The sequence below is a fragment of the Melanerpes formicivorus genome, unplaced genomic scaffold (genome assembly GCF_026170545.1).
Source record: "Melanerpes formicivorus ecotype bairdi unplaced genomic scaffold, bMelFor1.0.p_v2 SCAF_33, whole genome shotgun sequence".
Lineage (NCBI taxonomy): Eukaryota > Metazoa > Chordata > Aves > Piciformes > Picidae > Melanerpes > Melanerpes formicivorus.
This window is the reverse complement of record NW_027142385.1, coordinates 8,190,877-8,204,504: the sequence shown is the minus strand read 5'-3', so window position 1 is coordinate 8,204,504 and position 13,628 is coordinate 8,190,877. Positions and strand designations below refer to the sequence as shown.

At 61.4% G+C, this 13,628-nt stretch overlaps 1 protein-coding gene across 2 annotated transcripts in view; it reads left to right on the top strand.

Moving 5' to 3' along the window:
- Positions 1-13,199, top strand: part of NUP214 (nucleoporin 214) — a 45,289-nt gene extending 32,090 nt beyond the window's left edge. Inside the window, exons 29-36 of one of the 2 annotated variants that reach the window (XM_068155984.1) lie at positions 433-2,160; positions 3,597-3,667; positions 4,531-4,684; positions 5,730-5,879; positions 8,703-8,874; positions 10,976-11,118; positions 11,843-11,867; positions 12,969-13,199. In XM_068155984.1, the coding sequence (XP_068012085.1) occupies positions 433-2,160; positions 3,597-3,667; positions 4,531-4,684; positions 5,730-5,879; positions 8,703-8,874; positions 10,976-11,118; positions 11,843-11,867; positions 12,969-13,002 (2,477 nt within the window). In that variant the 3' untranslated portion in view covers positions 13,003-13,199. Of the gene's footprint in view, positions 1-432; positions 2,161-3,596; positions 3,668-4,527; positions 4,685-5,729; positions 5,880-8,702; positions 8,875-10,975; positions 11,119-11,842; positions 11,868-12,968 lie in introns of both variants that reach the window. The other variant, XM_068155983.1, reaches the window with a different exon arrangement.
- Positions 13,200-13,628: the final 429 nt, after the last annotated feature.

Sequence of the window (13,628 nt, the reverse complement as noted above, 5' to 3'; positions counted from 1 at the left end):
GGAAAGTTCTCTTTATGACCCAAACTGTTCTGAGCCATTGGCTTAAACAGTTTTCTAGTGACTGTTGGGGGGCTGCTTAGCTGAGGCCTGGCAGGAGTGAAATGCTGCCAGCAGCAAAGGGTCTTTTATGTCTTGGAGTGGTGAGGTGGGAGCCAAAGGCTGCTGCTGTTTGTACTCCAAGAGAAGGATGGTTAAGTGGAGGCTGTGACAGGAGAGTAGCTGTGACTGTCACTGCAACCCTGTCCCCAAGGGCCTCAGCTGTCACTGCTGCCTCCTGAGTGCAGATGGAAGTGGCAGTTACCTGATGGTCAGGAGCCGGGAGGGGAGAGCGGGGTCTGACGCTCTGGGAAGCACTAAGGCCTGGGGATGATGTGAGAGTGAGGAGCCAGCATGGCTGTAACTCACTGTGGAACTTCTCTCTCTCCCTGACAGCTCCTGCTAAAGAATCCAGCCAGACAGATTCACCTCTGCTTGCTGGGACTCCCAAGTTTGGGATGGTGCCTGAGAGCTCCTTCGCCTTTGGCTCGGTCAAGCCAGCGAGCGCTCCGGCAGCCTCAGCAGGGAGCAGCACCTCGGCAGAGGGCACCCAGTCAAGCAAACCTGCTGCAGCAACATCCTCTGCTCCCTCCACAGCCCCTGCCAAGCTGGACACCCATCCATCCAAAGCAGGAGAACACTTGGTTCAGGGCAGTCTGGCTGGGGAAACTCTTGGGAGCTTCTCAGAACTGCGGGTTGGGCAAGCAGATGACAGTGCCAAGGCCAGCACTAAAGCAGCAGCAGCAGCAGCTCCCAGTGCTGCAGGAGCACAGCCAGCTAAAATGTCTGCAGTGGCTTCTGGCTTTGCTTTTGGTGCCCCCCTGGCCCTGGGAAAAGCTGGAGAGGCTGCTTCAACATCAGTCCCCTCTGCTGGCACAGCAGCCCCAGCCAGCAGCAGCAGTGCCACAGGCAGCCTCTTTGGCAGCGTCCAGATAACCAACCCAGGCTCCTCTGGGGTGTTCAACCTTGGAGGCTCTGGTGCCAGCAAGCCCACCTTTTCCTTTGGGCTTCAGCCAGTAACCAGCCTGAGCACATCCACCTCTGCCCCTGCTTCAACCTCCATCTCCTCTGGGAGCTTCTTGAGTTCACCACAAGCTGCTGCCCCTGCTGCAGCTTCTGCTAAGGTTGCAGGGGATGGCAAATCAGCTCCTGTGTCAGAAAAGCCACCTGAGAGTGAAGCTGCAGCAGCTGGCTCTTCACCTCCAGTGACACAGCCACCACTGGAGTCCATGAAAGAGGCCTCTGTGCCCCAGGCCCCAGCTGGGGACAGCAGCTCTGCAGGCTCTGCCACCCTGCCAGCAGCGCCTCCCGATGCTGCTGCTGCCTCCACGAGTGAGCTGAAGGCAGCAGTGCCTGCAGCTGGCTCTGCCTCTGCTCCTGCCCCAGCAGAGCAGAGTGTCTCAGCCACCTCCTCCACAGCCAGCCTTGCCTCTCCTGCAGAAGCCACCAGCGTGCTGGCTGCCACCTCAGAGGCTGCAGCCTGTGCCCAGAGCCCAGCTCTGGGGGCCTCTGTCTTTGCCACCTCCGCAGGCTCCGCGGTGTTCTCTCCGCCGCCCAGCTCCAGCTCCTCTGGCTCAGCCTTCAGCCAGCCTGCTGCTGACACAAGTGCCACTCCTTCCACCCCCCCTGTCTTTGGGCAGCTGCCAGCAGGTACCACAGCCTCCTCTCCCTTTGGGCAGCTGCCCACCAGTACCTTGGCCACCGCCCCTGCCAGCACCCAGGCTGCCGGCTCCGGCTTCGGGACCTCCGCCTTCGGCACCACCGCCGCAGGGGGCTTTGGGCAGCCAGCCTTTGGGCAGGCCCCAACCTTTGGGCAGCCAGGCAGCAGTTCTTCAGGTGGCTTTAACTTCAGCCAGTCTGGCTTTGGGACCATGCCAGCCTTTGGGCAGCCAGCAGCTTCCACAGCAGCCTCCAGCAGCGGCAGCGTCTTCGGGGCAGCAGCCAGCAGCAGCAGCTCCTTCTCCTTCGGCCAGCCCGCTGCCAGCACTGGAGGCAGCCTCTTTGGCCAGAGCAGCCCTCCTGCCTTTGGCCAGGGCACTGCCTTTGGGCAAGGAGGCTCAGTCTTTGGCAGCACTGTTACCACCACAACCTCATCTGCTGGCTTCAGCTTCTGCCAGGCCTCAGGTAAGGGCAGGCTGATGGCCCAGCAGTGCTGGCAGTGCAGCCAGCAGAGGGGCCCTGGGGAGAGGAGGATGGGCTTGGACTCAACCTCTTCAAGGTCTCTTCCAACCAAAGTGATTCTGTGACCATCTGCACCTCTGAGTGCTTGCACAGACCCAGGGGAGCCTCCTTTTGCTCTGGGGGGGTTTCTGTGTGGTAATTTTTGGTTCCCAAAGCTTTTCCCAGCCCCCAGAGACTCCCAGAGCCCTTGGGGATGATAGAGGCTGTGGGTTTCCAAAGAGGAAAAGCTAATTAGGCTCCTTTAATTAAACCTGGTGGCACTGCAGGCAAACTGCTTGCTGCTTTTAACTACAGGAGCTGGAGAACAGCTCCAGAGGAGGGAAGGGAACTCTGCTGGGGCTGTTGCTAATTCCAGAAGTGGTACAGAGTGCACCCTGCAAGTGCAGTGGGGCCTGGAGTGGGGGGCTCTGGGGTTAGGCAAAGGAACCTTCAGGTAGCAGAGGAGCTGGGATCTCCTGCATGAGGGTGATCAGAACAGCAGGCTGCCTGTTCCTGCCTTGTAGCATGGGCAGAAAGCCAGCCCCTGGCTTCACTAGCAGCAGTCCCCAAGGCAAAAGTGAGAGAGGTTCTAATGTTCTGTTTGATCTGCAGCTGGCCAAAGAGCAAAGGAGGAGAGGGCTTTCAGCTGACCTTCCAGTGAGGTTTAACCTCTTGGTCTTTGCCCAGCCTAGATGGCTTTGCTGACTTCATTTCTGTCCCTGTGGTTTGGGGTGGGAGACCTGGCCTGGAGTCCCCTCCCTGTCTCCTGTCTCCTGCACATCATGCTGGGGATGAGTCTGCTGGCATGCATGAAGAGGAGGGTGGCCTGCAGGCCAGGGAGCTGCTCCTCCCCTTCTGCTCTGCCCTGCTGAGACCACAGCTGAGTATTTGGTCTAGTTCTGAGCTTCCCTGTTCAAGAGGGACAGGGAACTGCTGGAGAGAGTCCAGCAGAGGCTGTGGTGGTGCTGAAGGGACTGCAACATCTGCCTGAGGAAGGGCTGGGAGCCCTGGGGCTGTTTGGCCTGCAGAGGAGAAGGCTGAGAGGGATCTGAGCAGTGTCTGTAAATATCTGAGGGGTGGGGGGCAAGCAGCAGGGGCCAGGCTCTGGTGCCCAGCAGCAGGACAAGGGGCACTGGACACAAACTGGAAGCCAGGAGGTTCCACTTCAACAGGAGGAGAAGATTCTTTGGTGTGAGGGTGCTGGAGGCCTGGAGCAGGCTGCCCAGAGAGGTCATGGGGCCTCCTCCTCTGGAGACTGGAGACTCACCTGGCTGTGTCCCTGTGTGCCCTGCCCTGGCTGACCCTGCTCTGGCAGGGGGCTTGGACTGGATGACCTCCAGAGGTCCCCTCCAGCCCCTGCCCCTCTGTGACTCTCTGCTTTCCCTTTCTTCTCTTAACAGGATTTGGTTCCAGCAACACAGCCTCTGTGTTTGGGCAGGCAGCTAACACTGGAGCCACTGTCTTTGGCCAGGCAAGTCCTGAGAGCAGGCAGAGGACAGAGCTCAGGGCTGCCTGCCTCCTCCTGAGAGATTAGCTCAGGCTTTGGCCTGCTCAGGAAACCTCTCCCAGGCCCTGGAGGTGTTTGCCATTGTGGTGAGCACCCAAGCAGCACCTGGGCAAACCTTTCCTAAGGGCTATGGGAGAGGCAGGGATTCTATCCCATGCAAGGTAGAGCTGTGGAGAAGTCTCCTTCCATGCCCCTTGGGGAGTGGGCACTGTAGGGCAAGCTTCCAGTCAATCCTGTGCCATAAACAAGGTCTAGGAGAGACTAAAATGGAGTCCTGGGTTCAGTTTTGGGCCTCTCACTCCAAGAAGGACATTGAGAGGCTGGAGCAGGGCCAGGGAAGGGCAACCAAGCTGGGGAAGGGTCTGGAGAGCAGGGCTGGGCAAGAGGAGGCTGAGGGAGACCTCCCTGCAGGAGGCTGCAGCCAGCTGGGGTTGGGCTCTGCTCCCAAAGTACCAAATGATAGCACAAGAGGAAGGAGCCTCAGGTGGCATCAGGGGAGGCTTAGGGTGGACCTGAGGAACAGTTTCTCAGTGCAGGAGAGGCTAAGGCCTGCAGCAGGCTGCCCAGGGAGGTGGTGGAGTCCCCACTCTGGAAGTGTTCAGAGCAGCTGTGGCTGTGGTGCTGAGGGACATGGGTTGGTGGGGGCTTGGCAGGGAGAGCTTAGCTGAATGATCTCTGGAGGCCTTTTGCAGCCTCAGTGATCTCTGCAGGTTTCACTGCAGGATGTCTTGAAGCTTCCTGAGCAGGCAGAGCAGAGCCACCAGCCCTGGGGGCATCTGCTGCTTTGACCTCAGTCCCTCTCCTTGGATCTTCTTCTGTTCCAGCAGCCTTCTTCTTCCACTGGAAACCTGTTTGGAGCTGGAAGTGGTGGGAGAAGTGGAGGCTTCTTCAGTGGCTTGGGAGGAAAGCCAAGTCAGGATGCAGCCAACAAGAATCCCTTCAGTTCCTCCAGTGGGGGATTTGGATCTGCAGCTTCCCAGAGTGAGTGAGCAAAGCAAGGGCACAGAGTGTGCTGTGGCTCCCATCTGCAGCTCATCTGCTCTGCTGCCTGGAGCTGTCCTTCAGGAGAGGCTGGGATGCCATGGGAGGCCTCTGAGGGGCTAGCAGGGCCAGGGGTGTGCCCCAGGTGGGGACCCCAGGGTGAGCCAGGGGCTGCCCCAGGTGGGGACCCCAGGGTGAGCCAGGCCTTGTCTCTGGGTGGCTGCAGCCCAGGATGCAGCTGAGTAACCCTCCAGCAGGGTTGCAGCAGGAAAGGCTTGCTGGGGATCCCCCTGCCCCAGAGTGGAGCTTGCAAAGCCCTTCAGGAGCAGGGGAGAGCTCTTCCCTCTGCAGGGAGCTGCTCCCAGTGTGGAGCTGCTCTCAGTGTGGAGCTGCTCCCAGTGTGGAGCTGCTCCCAGTGTGGAGCTGCTCTCAGTGTGGAGCTGCTCTCAGTGTGGAGCTGCTCCCAGTGTGGAGCTGCTCTCAGTGTGGAGCTGCTCCCAGTGTGGAGCTGCTCTCAGTGTGGAGCTGCTCCCAGTGTGGAGCTGCTCTCAGTGTGGAGCTGCTCTCAGTGTGGAGCTGCTCTCAGTGTGGAGCTGCTCTCAGTGTGGAGCTGCTCTCAGTGTGGAGCTGCTCCCAGTGTGGAGCTGCTCCCAGTGTGGAGCTGCTCTCAGTGTGGAGCTGCTCTCAGTGTGGAGCTGCTCTCAGTGTGGAGCTGCTCTCAGTGTGGAGCTGCTCTCAGTCTGGAGCTGCTCTCAGTCTGGAGCTGCTCTCAGTCTGGAGCTGCTCTCAGTCTGGAGCTGCTCTCAGTCTGGAGCTGCTCTCAGTCTGGAGCTGCTCTCAGTCTGGAGCTGCTCTCAGTCTGGAGCTGCTCTCAGTCTGGAGCTGCTCTCAGTCTGGAGCTGCTCTCAGTCTGGAACTGCTCCCAGTCTGGAGCTGCTCCTGTGCCTGGGGGCTGGGCAAGTGAGAGCTGTTCCTCCTGGTGCAGTGGATGGAGTGTGCTGCACATTGTTTGGAGCTTCTCAACTCTTCTCCTCCTCCTCCCCAGATTCTTCCAACTTATTTGGCAACAGTGGAGCCAAGACTTTTGGCTTTGGCAGCTCCTCCTTTGGAGAGCAGAAGCCTGCAGGGACTTTCAGCTCTGGTGGTGGCAGTGTGGCCTCTCAAGGCTTTGGCTTCTCCAGTCCAAGCAAAGCAGGTACTTTGCTCCCCCCAGCACCCCCACCCTGCCCTGTCAGGCACTGAGCTCTGCCACACAGAGCTCTGCAGCCTGCCCCTGGGACAGGGACAGGGAGCAGCCAAAGAGCTGCTGGTTAGGGAGTGGAACCCCAGCTGGGGGTGGGTCAGGGCAGGGATTTCCAAGCAGAGAAGCATCCAGGCAGCTGCACTCTCAGGTGCTCACCCCAGGAGTCTCCCCTGCAGCTGCAGAGCAGAGAGCTGCAAGAGTCAGCTGTGGCCTTGTGTGCTGCACAGTGAAGAGTGCAGAGCATGGAGCTGGAAACCTTCCCCTGCTGCAGATGCCTCCTGGGGATATTCTCTCCCCAGCTGCCCTCTGGGGGCTTTGTAACCCTTTTTGTGTCCCCAATTTCATCCTGTGAGTGGATGCTGAGGAGGCTGCAGTGGGAAACATCCTCCTGAAGTTCCTTCCAGGCAGGCTTCAGGTCCTGCTCTTGACACCAGGCTGCCCTGCCCCCATCACTTCCTCCTGTGCTGTTCACCAAGTGAATCAAACCAGGTGCTGGAAACCTCTGCCCAGAGGGAGAGCACAGAGGCAGTGGTGGCTCTGAGCTGCTCACTGCACCTGAGCTGCCAGAAGTGGAGGCACAGAGGCAGGCAGAGCAAAGCTTTTTCTCCTCCATCCTCAGCCTGCTCTGGCAGTGGGCACTGAGGAAGATTGTTCTGCTCCCAGCTTGGCTACTGAGATGCCTCACTGGGGCAGGCAGGGCAGGCCTGGATGGGCTCTGGGATCCCTCACTGGGGCAGACAGGGCAGGCCTGGATGGGCTCTGGGATCCCTCACTGGGGCAGGCAGGGGAGGCCTGGATGGGCTCTGGGATCCCTCACTGGGGCAGGCAGGGCAGGTTTGGTCATTCTTGAAGTTGTCTTGAGGCAGTGGTGCTGAGGAGCTCCCTGTGGAGAAGCTCTGAGAGGAAGCCCTCTGCTGTGACAGGAGCTGTGCCCTCCTGCTGCTGAGGTGCCTGGGAGCATGGTGCTGAGGTGCCTGAGAGCATGGTGCTGAGGTGCCTGGGAGCATGGTGCTGCTGCTGCTGAGGTGCCTGGGAGCATGGTGCTGAGGTGCCTGGGAGCATGCTGCTGCTGCTGAGGTGCCTGGGAGCATGGTGCTGCTGCTGCTGCTGAGGTGCCTGGGAGCATGGTGCTGCTGCTGCTGCTGAGGTGCCTGGGAGCATGCTGCTGCTGCTGAGGTGCCTGGGAGCATGGTGCTGAGGTGCCTGGGAGCATGGTGCTGAGGTGCCTGGGAGCATGGTGCTGAGGTGCCTGGGAGCATGGTGCTGAGGTGCCTGGGAGCATGCTGCTGGTGCTGAGGTGCCTGGGAGCATGCTGCTGCTGCTGAGGTGCCTGGGAGCATGCTGCTGAGGTGCCTGGGAGCATGCTGCTGCTGCTGAGGTGCCTGGGAGCATGCTGCTGCTGCTGAGGTGCCTGGGAGCATGGTGCTGCTGCTGCTGAGGTGCCTGGGAGCATGGTGCTGAGGTGCCTGGGAGCATGGTGCTGCTGCTGCTGCTGCTGAGGTGCCTGGGAGCATGGTGCTGAGGTGCCTGGGAGCATGGTGCTGAGGTGCCTGGGAGCATGGTGCTGAGGTGCCTGGGAGCATGGTGCTGCTGCTGCTGCTGCTGAGGTGCCTGGGAGCATGGTGCTGAGGTGCCTGGGAGCATGGTGCTGCTGCTGCTGCTGCTGCTGCTGCTCTCAGGTCCTGCAGCCCACCTGGCAGCAGGCTCAGCCTCTTGCCCTGGGCAAACCTCCTCTCTCTTGGCTTTGCTAGAGCAGGAGAGAGGCCCTGCTGAAGGAAGCTTCTCTTCCCCTCTCCCAGTGACTCTCTCTTTGCTTCTGGTTGTTTTGGTGTCAAGAGCTCATGCAGGGAGCCTCAGATCCTCTGCTCAGTGCTGCAGGGAGGGCTCTGTCTCCCCCTCCCCACTCCAGGCTGGTTTGATGTGGTCCTGGCTCCACTGCTTCAGGAGGCAAATGTGTGCTGGGCAAAGCCCCAGCCCCTGCTGAATGCTCTGCCTTCTGGAGCCAAGGGGCAACAGGATCCCTGCTCTGGCTGTGAATAATTCAGGCCTGGCAGTTCTTGCCTCCAGACCTCGGTGCCTGCAGCCAGGCAGTGTGCATTACCTTGGCAGGGGCTGGAATTTCACCCAGGGGACTCAGGTGTGTGCTGCTCTGCCAGCCTCAGCCCTGGGCAGGCAGCAGGGCAGCTGTCCCTCAGGTCCCACTCTGGCAATGAGAGACAGGCCAAGGCTGGCACAGAAGGAAATCATCTGGGGGGATGATGACCCCCCCAGAATGTCTCCTTGGCTCCCCCCTCCCAAAAGCCTCCTGGACCCCACCAAGAGCCTCCTGGACCCCTCCAGTTCTCCTTGCTGTCCCCCCAGAGCCTCATGACCCCCCCAGGATGCTTCCCTGACCTCCCCTACAGCCTCTTGAACCTTCTTAAACACCAACCCAATACAAAAGCCTCTCAAACCTCACTGAGCCCCCCCAGAAAGCCTCAGGGTGCAGCCCAGGCCTGTGTGCCCAGGCTGTGCCCCTGTGTGCCCAGGCTGGGGGCTGCGTCCCTGCTCTGGGGGCTGGGGCAGGGGGGGTGGGTGTCTCTGCTCTGGGGGCTGGGGCAGGGGGCTGTGGGGGCTGGGGCAGGGGGCTGTGGGGGCTGGGGCAGGGGGCTCTGGGGGGCTGGGGCAGGGGGGTGGGTGTCTCTGCTGCCCTCCTGACCTCTCCTCCCCTCCCTCTCTCTCTGCTGTGTGTTTCGCCCTCCTGTGTCTGTCTGTGTTTGCCTCTGTGTTGCTCAGGTGGCTTCGGTGCTGCTCCAATGTTTGGCAGCCCTCCCACCTTTGGGGGGTCCCCTGGGTTTGGAGGGGTGCCAGCATTTGGTTCAGCCCCAACCTTTTCAAGCCCTCTGGGCTCAACGGGAGGCAAAGTCTTCGGCGAGGGCACGGCGGCCGCCAGCGCCGGAGGCTTCGGGTAAGCTGCCCCCGGCCCCCCCCGGGCCCTGGGCTCCCCCTGGCTGCCCACAGCAGCCCCAGGCACTGCCACAGCCTGGGCACACAGGGGCTGAGAGCAGCCAGGCACAGAGGGAGCTGGGAGGGGGGTGGTGGTCAGCAGCTGAACAGGAGCCAGCAGTGTGGCCAAGAAGGCCGAGGGCCTCCTGGCCTGCAGCAGGAGCAGGGAGCTCATCCTGCCCTGTGCTCAGCACTGCTCAGGCCACACCTGCAGCCCTGTGTCCAGCTCTGGGCTCCTCAGTTTAGGAAGGACACTGAGCTGCTGGAAGGTGTCCAGAGAAGGGCAACAAAGCTGGGGAGGGGTCTGGAGCACAGCCCTGGGAGGAGAGGCTGAGGGAGCTGGGGTTGCTTAGCCTGGAGCAGAGGAGGCTCAGGGGAGACCTTCTTGCTCTCTCCAACTCCCTGCAGGGAGGTTGTAGCCAGGAGGGGGTTGGTCTCTTCTCCCAGGCAGCCAGCACCAGAACAAGAGGCCACAGCCTCAAGCTGTGCCAGGGGAGGTTGAGGCTGGAGGTGAGGAGAAAGTTCTTCCCAGAGAGAGGAATTGGCCTCTGGGATGTGCTGCCCAGGGGGGTGCTGAAGTCCCCAGCCCTGGACCTGGGCTTGGTGCCCATGGTGGTGCTGGGCTGAGGGTTGGCCTGGATGATCTTAGAGGTCTTCCCCAGCCTTAGTGCTTGTGTTTCCTGCCTGCACACTGGAGTCCAAGCCTGAGAGCTGCCTGAGGAGGCTGACTGTGGTGTCTGAGCCTGGGAGAGGGTGCAGGATCCCCAGGCAGCCCTGGCTGCAGCTCAGAGCAGTGCCCAGGCAGCACTTCCTGCCTGCATTGCTCCTCAAGCACCCCAGGCCCAGGGCAGCTGCTCAGCAGTGTGGAGGAGCTGCCAGCTCCACCTTGCTGGGCACTCCCTGCTGCTGCTTTAGTGCTGCCTCAGTTCTGAGCAAGCTGCAGCCCTCAGCAGCTGGCTTGGGGAGCTCAGAAACTGAGCCCCAGCCACTCCAGCTGGGAGCACATCCTGTGTGGCTCCATCAGCTCACCTCCAGTGCCTCTCAGTCCTGCTCTGCACAGGAGCCTCACAGAGACCTGCAAGCTGGGCAAGATAGGTTTGGCTGAGTGGCTGCCAGGCAGCTGCTGCCTCCTGGCCTGGGGAGGGTTAACAATAATCTGCCCTCAGCCTGAGCTGCTGCCTGAGCTCTGCTCTGCCTTCTGCTCCCAGCTGCAGCTGAAAGAAGAAGTTTGAGCCACAAGTTCCCTTTGTCACTTCCCTTTCATGGGGCAGAAATGATTGGTGTGCTGGCTGGCTGCAGCCTGAGGAGGTGGAGCACTGGCCTGAGACAGCAGCCTGGCCTCTGGAGCAGCCTGCCCAGGGAGCTTGGGGCTGCCCTTCTCCCTGGAGGTGTTGAGGGCCAGGCTGGATGAGGCCCTGGGCTGCTGGGAGCTGTCCCTGCCCATGGTTGGAGCTGGTTGAGCTTCAAGGTCCCTTCCAACCCAAAGCCTTCCCTGAGTCTCTGCCTCCTGCTGCTGAACAGGAAGCACAAAGCCAGTGCTGCCCTCCCTGGGGAGGCCACTGAGCCACTGCTCCTGAGCTGAAGCTGCCTGCATGCTGCATGGTCAGCAGCCAAGGCAGGAGGCCCAGGGGTGGTTGGCAGCAGCAGAGGTGCAGAGCCCTGGGGGGGCAGAGGTCACAGGGCTGCAGGGGCTGCCTGTGGAGCTGTGGTTTGCTGTGGGCTCTGCTGGGGCTGCTCCTGCAGCCTGGGGGGGGCTGGGGCAGGGCTGCCCCCTCCTGCCTGGGGGCAGAGGGCACAGGAGGCTGTGAGAGGCAGAGCCTGGCACAGCAGTGTGACTGCAGCAGCTGGCAGCCCAGGGAGCACCTAGAACCACAGCACCTGAGGCTGCAGAGGACCTTGCAGATGATCAAGCCCAGCCCAGCACCAAGCCATGGGCCTCAGCACCACAGCTCCAACCCCCCTCAGGTGGTGTCCCTAGGGAGGGTGCTGTGGGGGTGGGGGCAGGCTGGCAGCAGCAGTGGGAAGCTGCCTGCAAACACCAACTGCTCTCCTTGGCACTGCAGGTTTGGTGGCACCAGCAGCAACACAGCATCCTTTGGCACCCTGGCAAACCAGAACACCCCCAGCTTTGGCTCCCTGTCCCAGCAGGGCACAGCCTTTGGCACACAGAGCAGTGGATTCTCAGCCTTTGGGACAGGTGGAGGAGGTAAGAGAAGCTAAACTGTGAGGAACCCAAACAGGCCTCATGGCCCCACCCCTCCCTGGGCCTCAGCTCCCTGCCCCAGGCCTGCTGTGGGCAAGGCAGTGTGTGCTGGAGGGCTGGGCTGCAGGCTGGGCTCTGCTGGCCTCTCAGCCTTCAGCCCCTGCCCCATCACTGCTCTGCTGGCTGCAAGCCAAGGGCTCACTCATCTTCCCCTCCACACCTCCTCAGGCTGTTGCTTTGCCTCCTTTCTGTGGAGTTTCTTTCTCCTCAGAGGCAGAGGGGGACCTGTGAGCAGCATCCCCTGCACAGCTGAGCTGCACCACCAGCCAGGGCTGGGGCTGAGGGAGCTCTGCAGCTGCTGGGCACAGGGCTGAGGGCAGGGCCTGAGGCTCCTGGCACTGCTGGGCTGTGCCTCACCACCTGCACTAAGCACAGCTCCAGCTGCAGGGAGCAGCTCTGCTTCCAGGGGGAGGTGGACACAGCAGGCAGGGCAGGCTGTGTGTGGCTGCTGCTGGGGAAGGGCCCTGGGTGCTGAGCAGGGAGGGCAGAGCCTCTGAGCAGCCTGGGAGGGCACCAGGCTCCCATTGTCTGCCCTGCTCCCTTGCCCTGCCCTGGGGCAGTGTGGAGATGTTCTTCCCTCGGTGTGGGGCAGGGCACAGCTGCTACAGCTCCTGCAGAGCCTCTCTGCCTCCTAACAGTTCCTTCTCCAACCTTCCCTCTCTTGCAGGCTTTGGCTTTGGCTCCTCCAGCACGTGAGTACCACCCTGGCCTGAAAGGTGCCAGCAGGGGCAGGGCAGAGGAGCTGGGAGGGCTTACAGCAGCAGCAGCAAACCACTCCTGTGCCATGCTCCCAGCAGCAGGGAGGGGATTCTGCCCCTCTCAGACCCCCCCTGCAGTGCTGGGGCAGCTCTGGAGCCCTCAGCACAGCCAGGGCCCTGGGGGAGCAGGGCCAGGGGAGGCCACAGGAGAGCTGGGAGGGCTCTGCTGTGAGGCCAGGCTGGGAGAGCTGAGGGTGTTCAGCCTGGAGAGGGAAGGCTCCAGGGAGACCTTCTGCTGGGGACAGACTTTTGAGCAGGGCCTGTTGTGAGAGGACAAGGGGCAGGGTTTGAACTGAGAGAGGGAGATTGAGCCCAGAGAAAAGGAAGAGTTCTGCTCACACTGAGGGGGTGAAACACCAGCCCAGGGTGCCCAGAGGGGTGGGAGATGCCTCCTGCATCCCAGGGCAGGTTGGTTGGGGCTCTGAGCAGCCTGCTGCAGCTGGGGATGTCCCTGCTGGCTGCAGGGCCTGGGGCTGGGTGAGCTTCAGAGGTCCCTCCCCAGCCAAAGCAGTCTGGGGCCCTGCTCAGGGGGGGCAGGGAGAGCTCCCAGGGCAGGCTCCTGCTCTCTGCTTCCCCAGGAGCTTCATCTGGCACACCAGGGAGACCTTGCAGCTGGCTCCTGCCCTTTGCCACCTCCCAGGCACACAGTGGCTGTGCTCAGCCTGGCATCAGCTCCCTGAGCTGAAGGGGACTGAGCTGAGCTCTGTCTCCTGCCCTGCTGGCTTAGTGTGAGCAAGCTCCCCAGCCTTTGCTTCCCTCCAGGGGCAGAGTGACTGGCTGTGCCCTAGGGTAGGTGTAATTGCACCTGGAGGAGCTGCTGCTGGCCAGGAGGTGCTGATGCTGGCAGCACCAAAGTGCTCACAGAATGCTTTGGGTTGAAGGGACCTTAAAGGTCATCCAGCTCCAGCCCTCTGCCCTGGGCAGGGACTGCTGCTGGTGGGAGGGGGTCTGGGAGCTTGAGGGCTCTGCTGGATTCCCTCTGCCTGAGGCAGACTCCAGCACTCACTCTGCTGATGTCTTTCCCTTGCTCCACAGATCCTCCTCTGGATTCAGTGCATGGAGAAGCTAGGAACCTCCTGAGCTCCCTGTGGAGCTGTGCTGTAGCTCCTGCCTCCATGAGTCACCAGCATGCTCAGCACCCCAGCACTCTTCCTTTCCAGCACACTTCTGGGACTGCTCTGGGGTTGGGATTTGTTTTCTAAGGAGAAGATTTGGGTTATTTTTCTGTGGCTCTGTTCTTGCTCTCTATTAAACTATTTGTCTTCATGCTCCTGGTCCTGCTGAGGTTTCTCTCCCACTCTCTAATCCTGCTTCCAGTCCTGCTGTCCCCAGCAGGAGGAGGACCCAGAGCTGCTGGGGTGAGTGTGCTGTGGCCCCCTCTGGCCTTGGCTCTCTCTTGGTCAGCCCTTGCCTGGCCAAGGAGTGGCTGGGGCTGGTTCCAGGTCTCACCCTGCACCTCCCCTTGAGAGGCTGCCTGAGCCTCCCAGGCTCTGCAGCAGGGGCTGGGGCTTGCCCTGCTAATTTTAAGTCCAGGATGGGGCACATGCTCATCTCCCTCAAGTGCTGGAACTGAGTCATGTGTGAGCCAGAGGCTTGCTGGAGGAATGGGAAATGAGCTGGGGAGAAGCTGGCAGCCTGCAGGAGATGTTCCCATGGCAGTGGCAGGCAGCAGGGAGGTGGGAAGGGAAAGCTCTC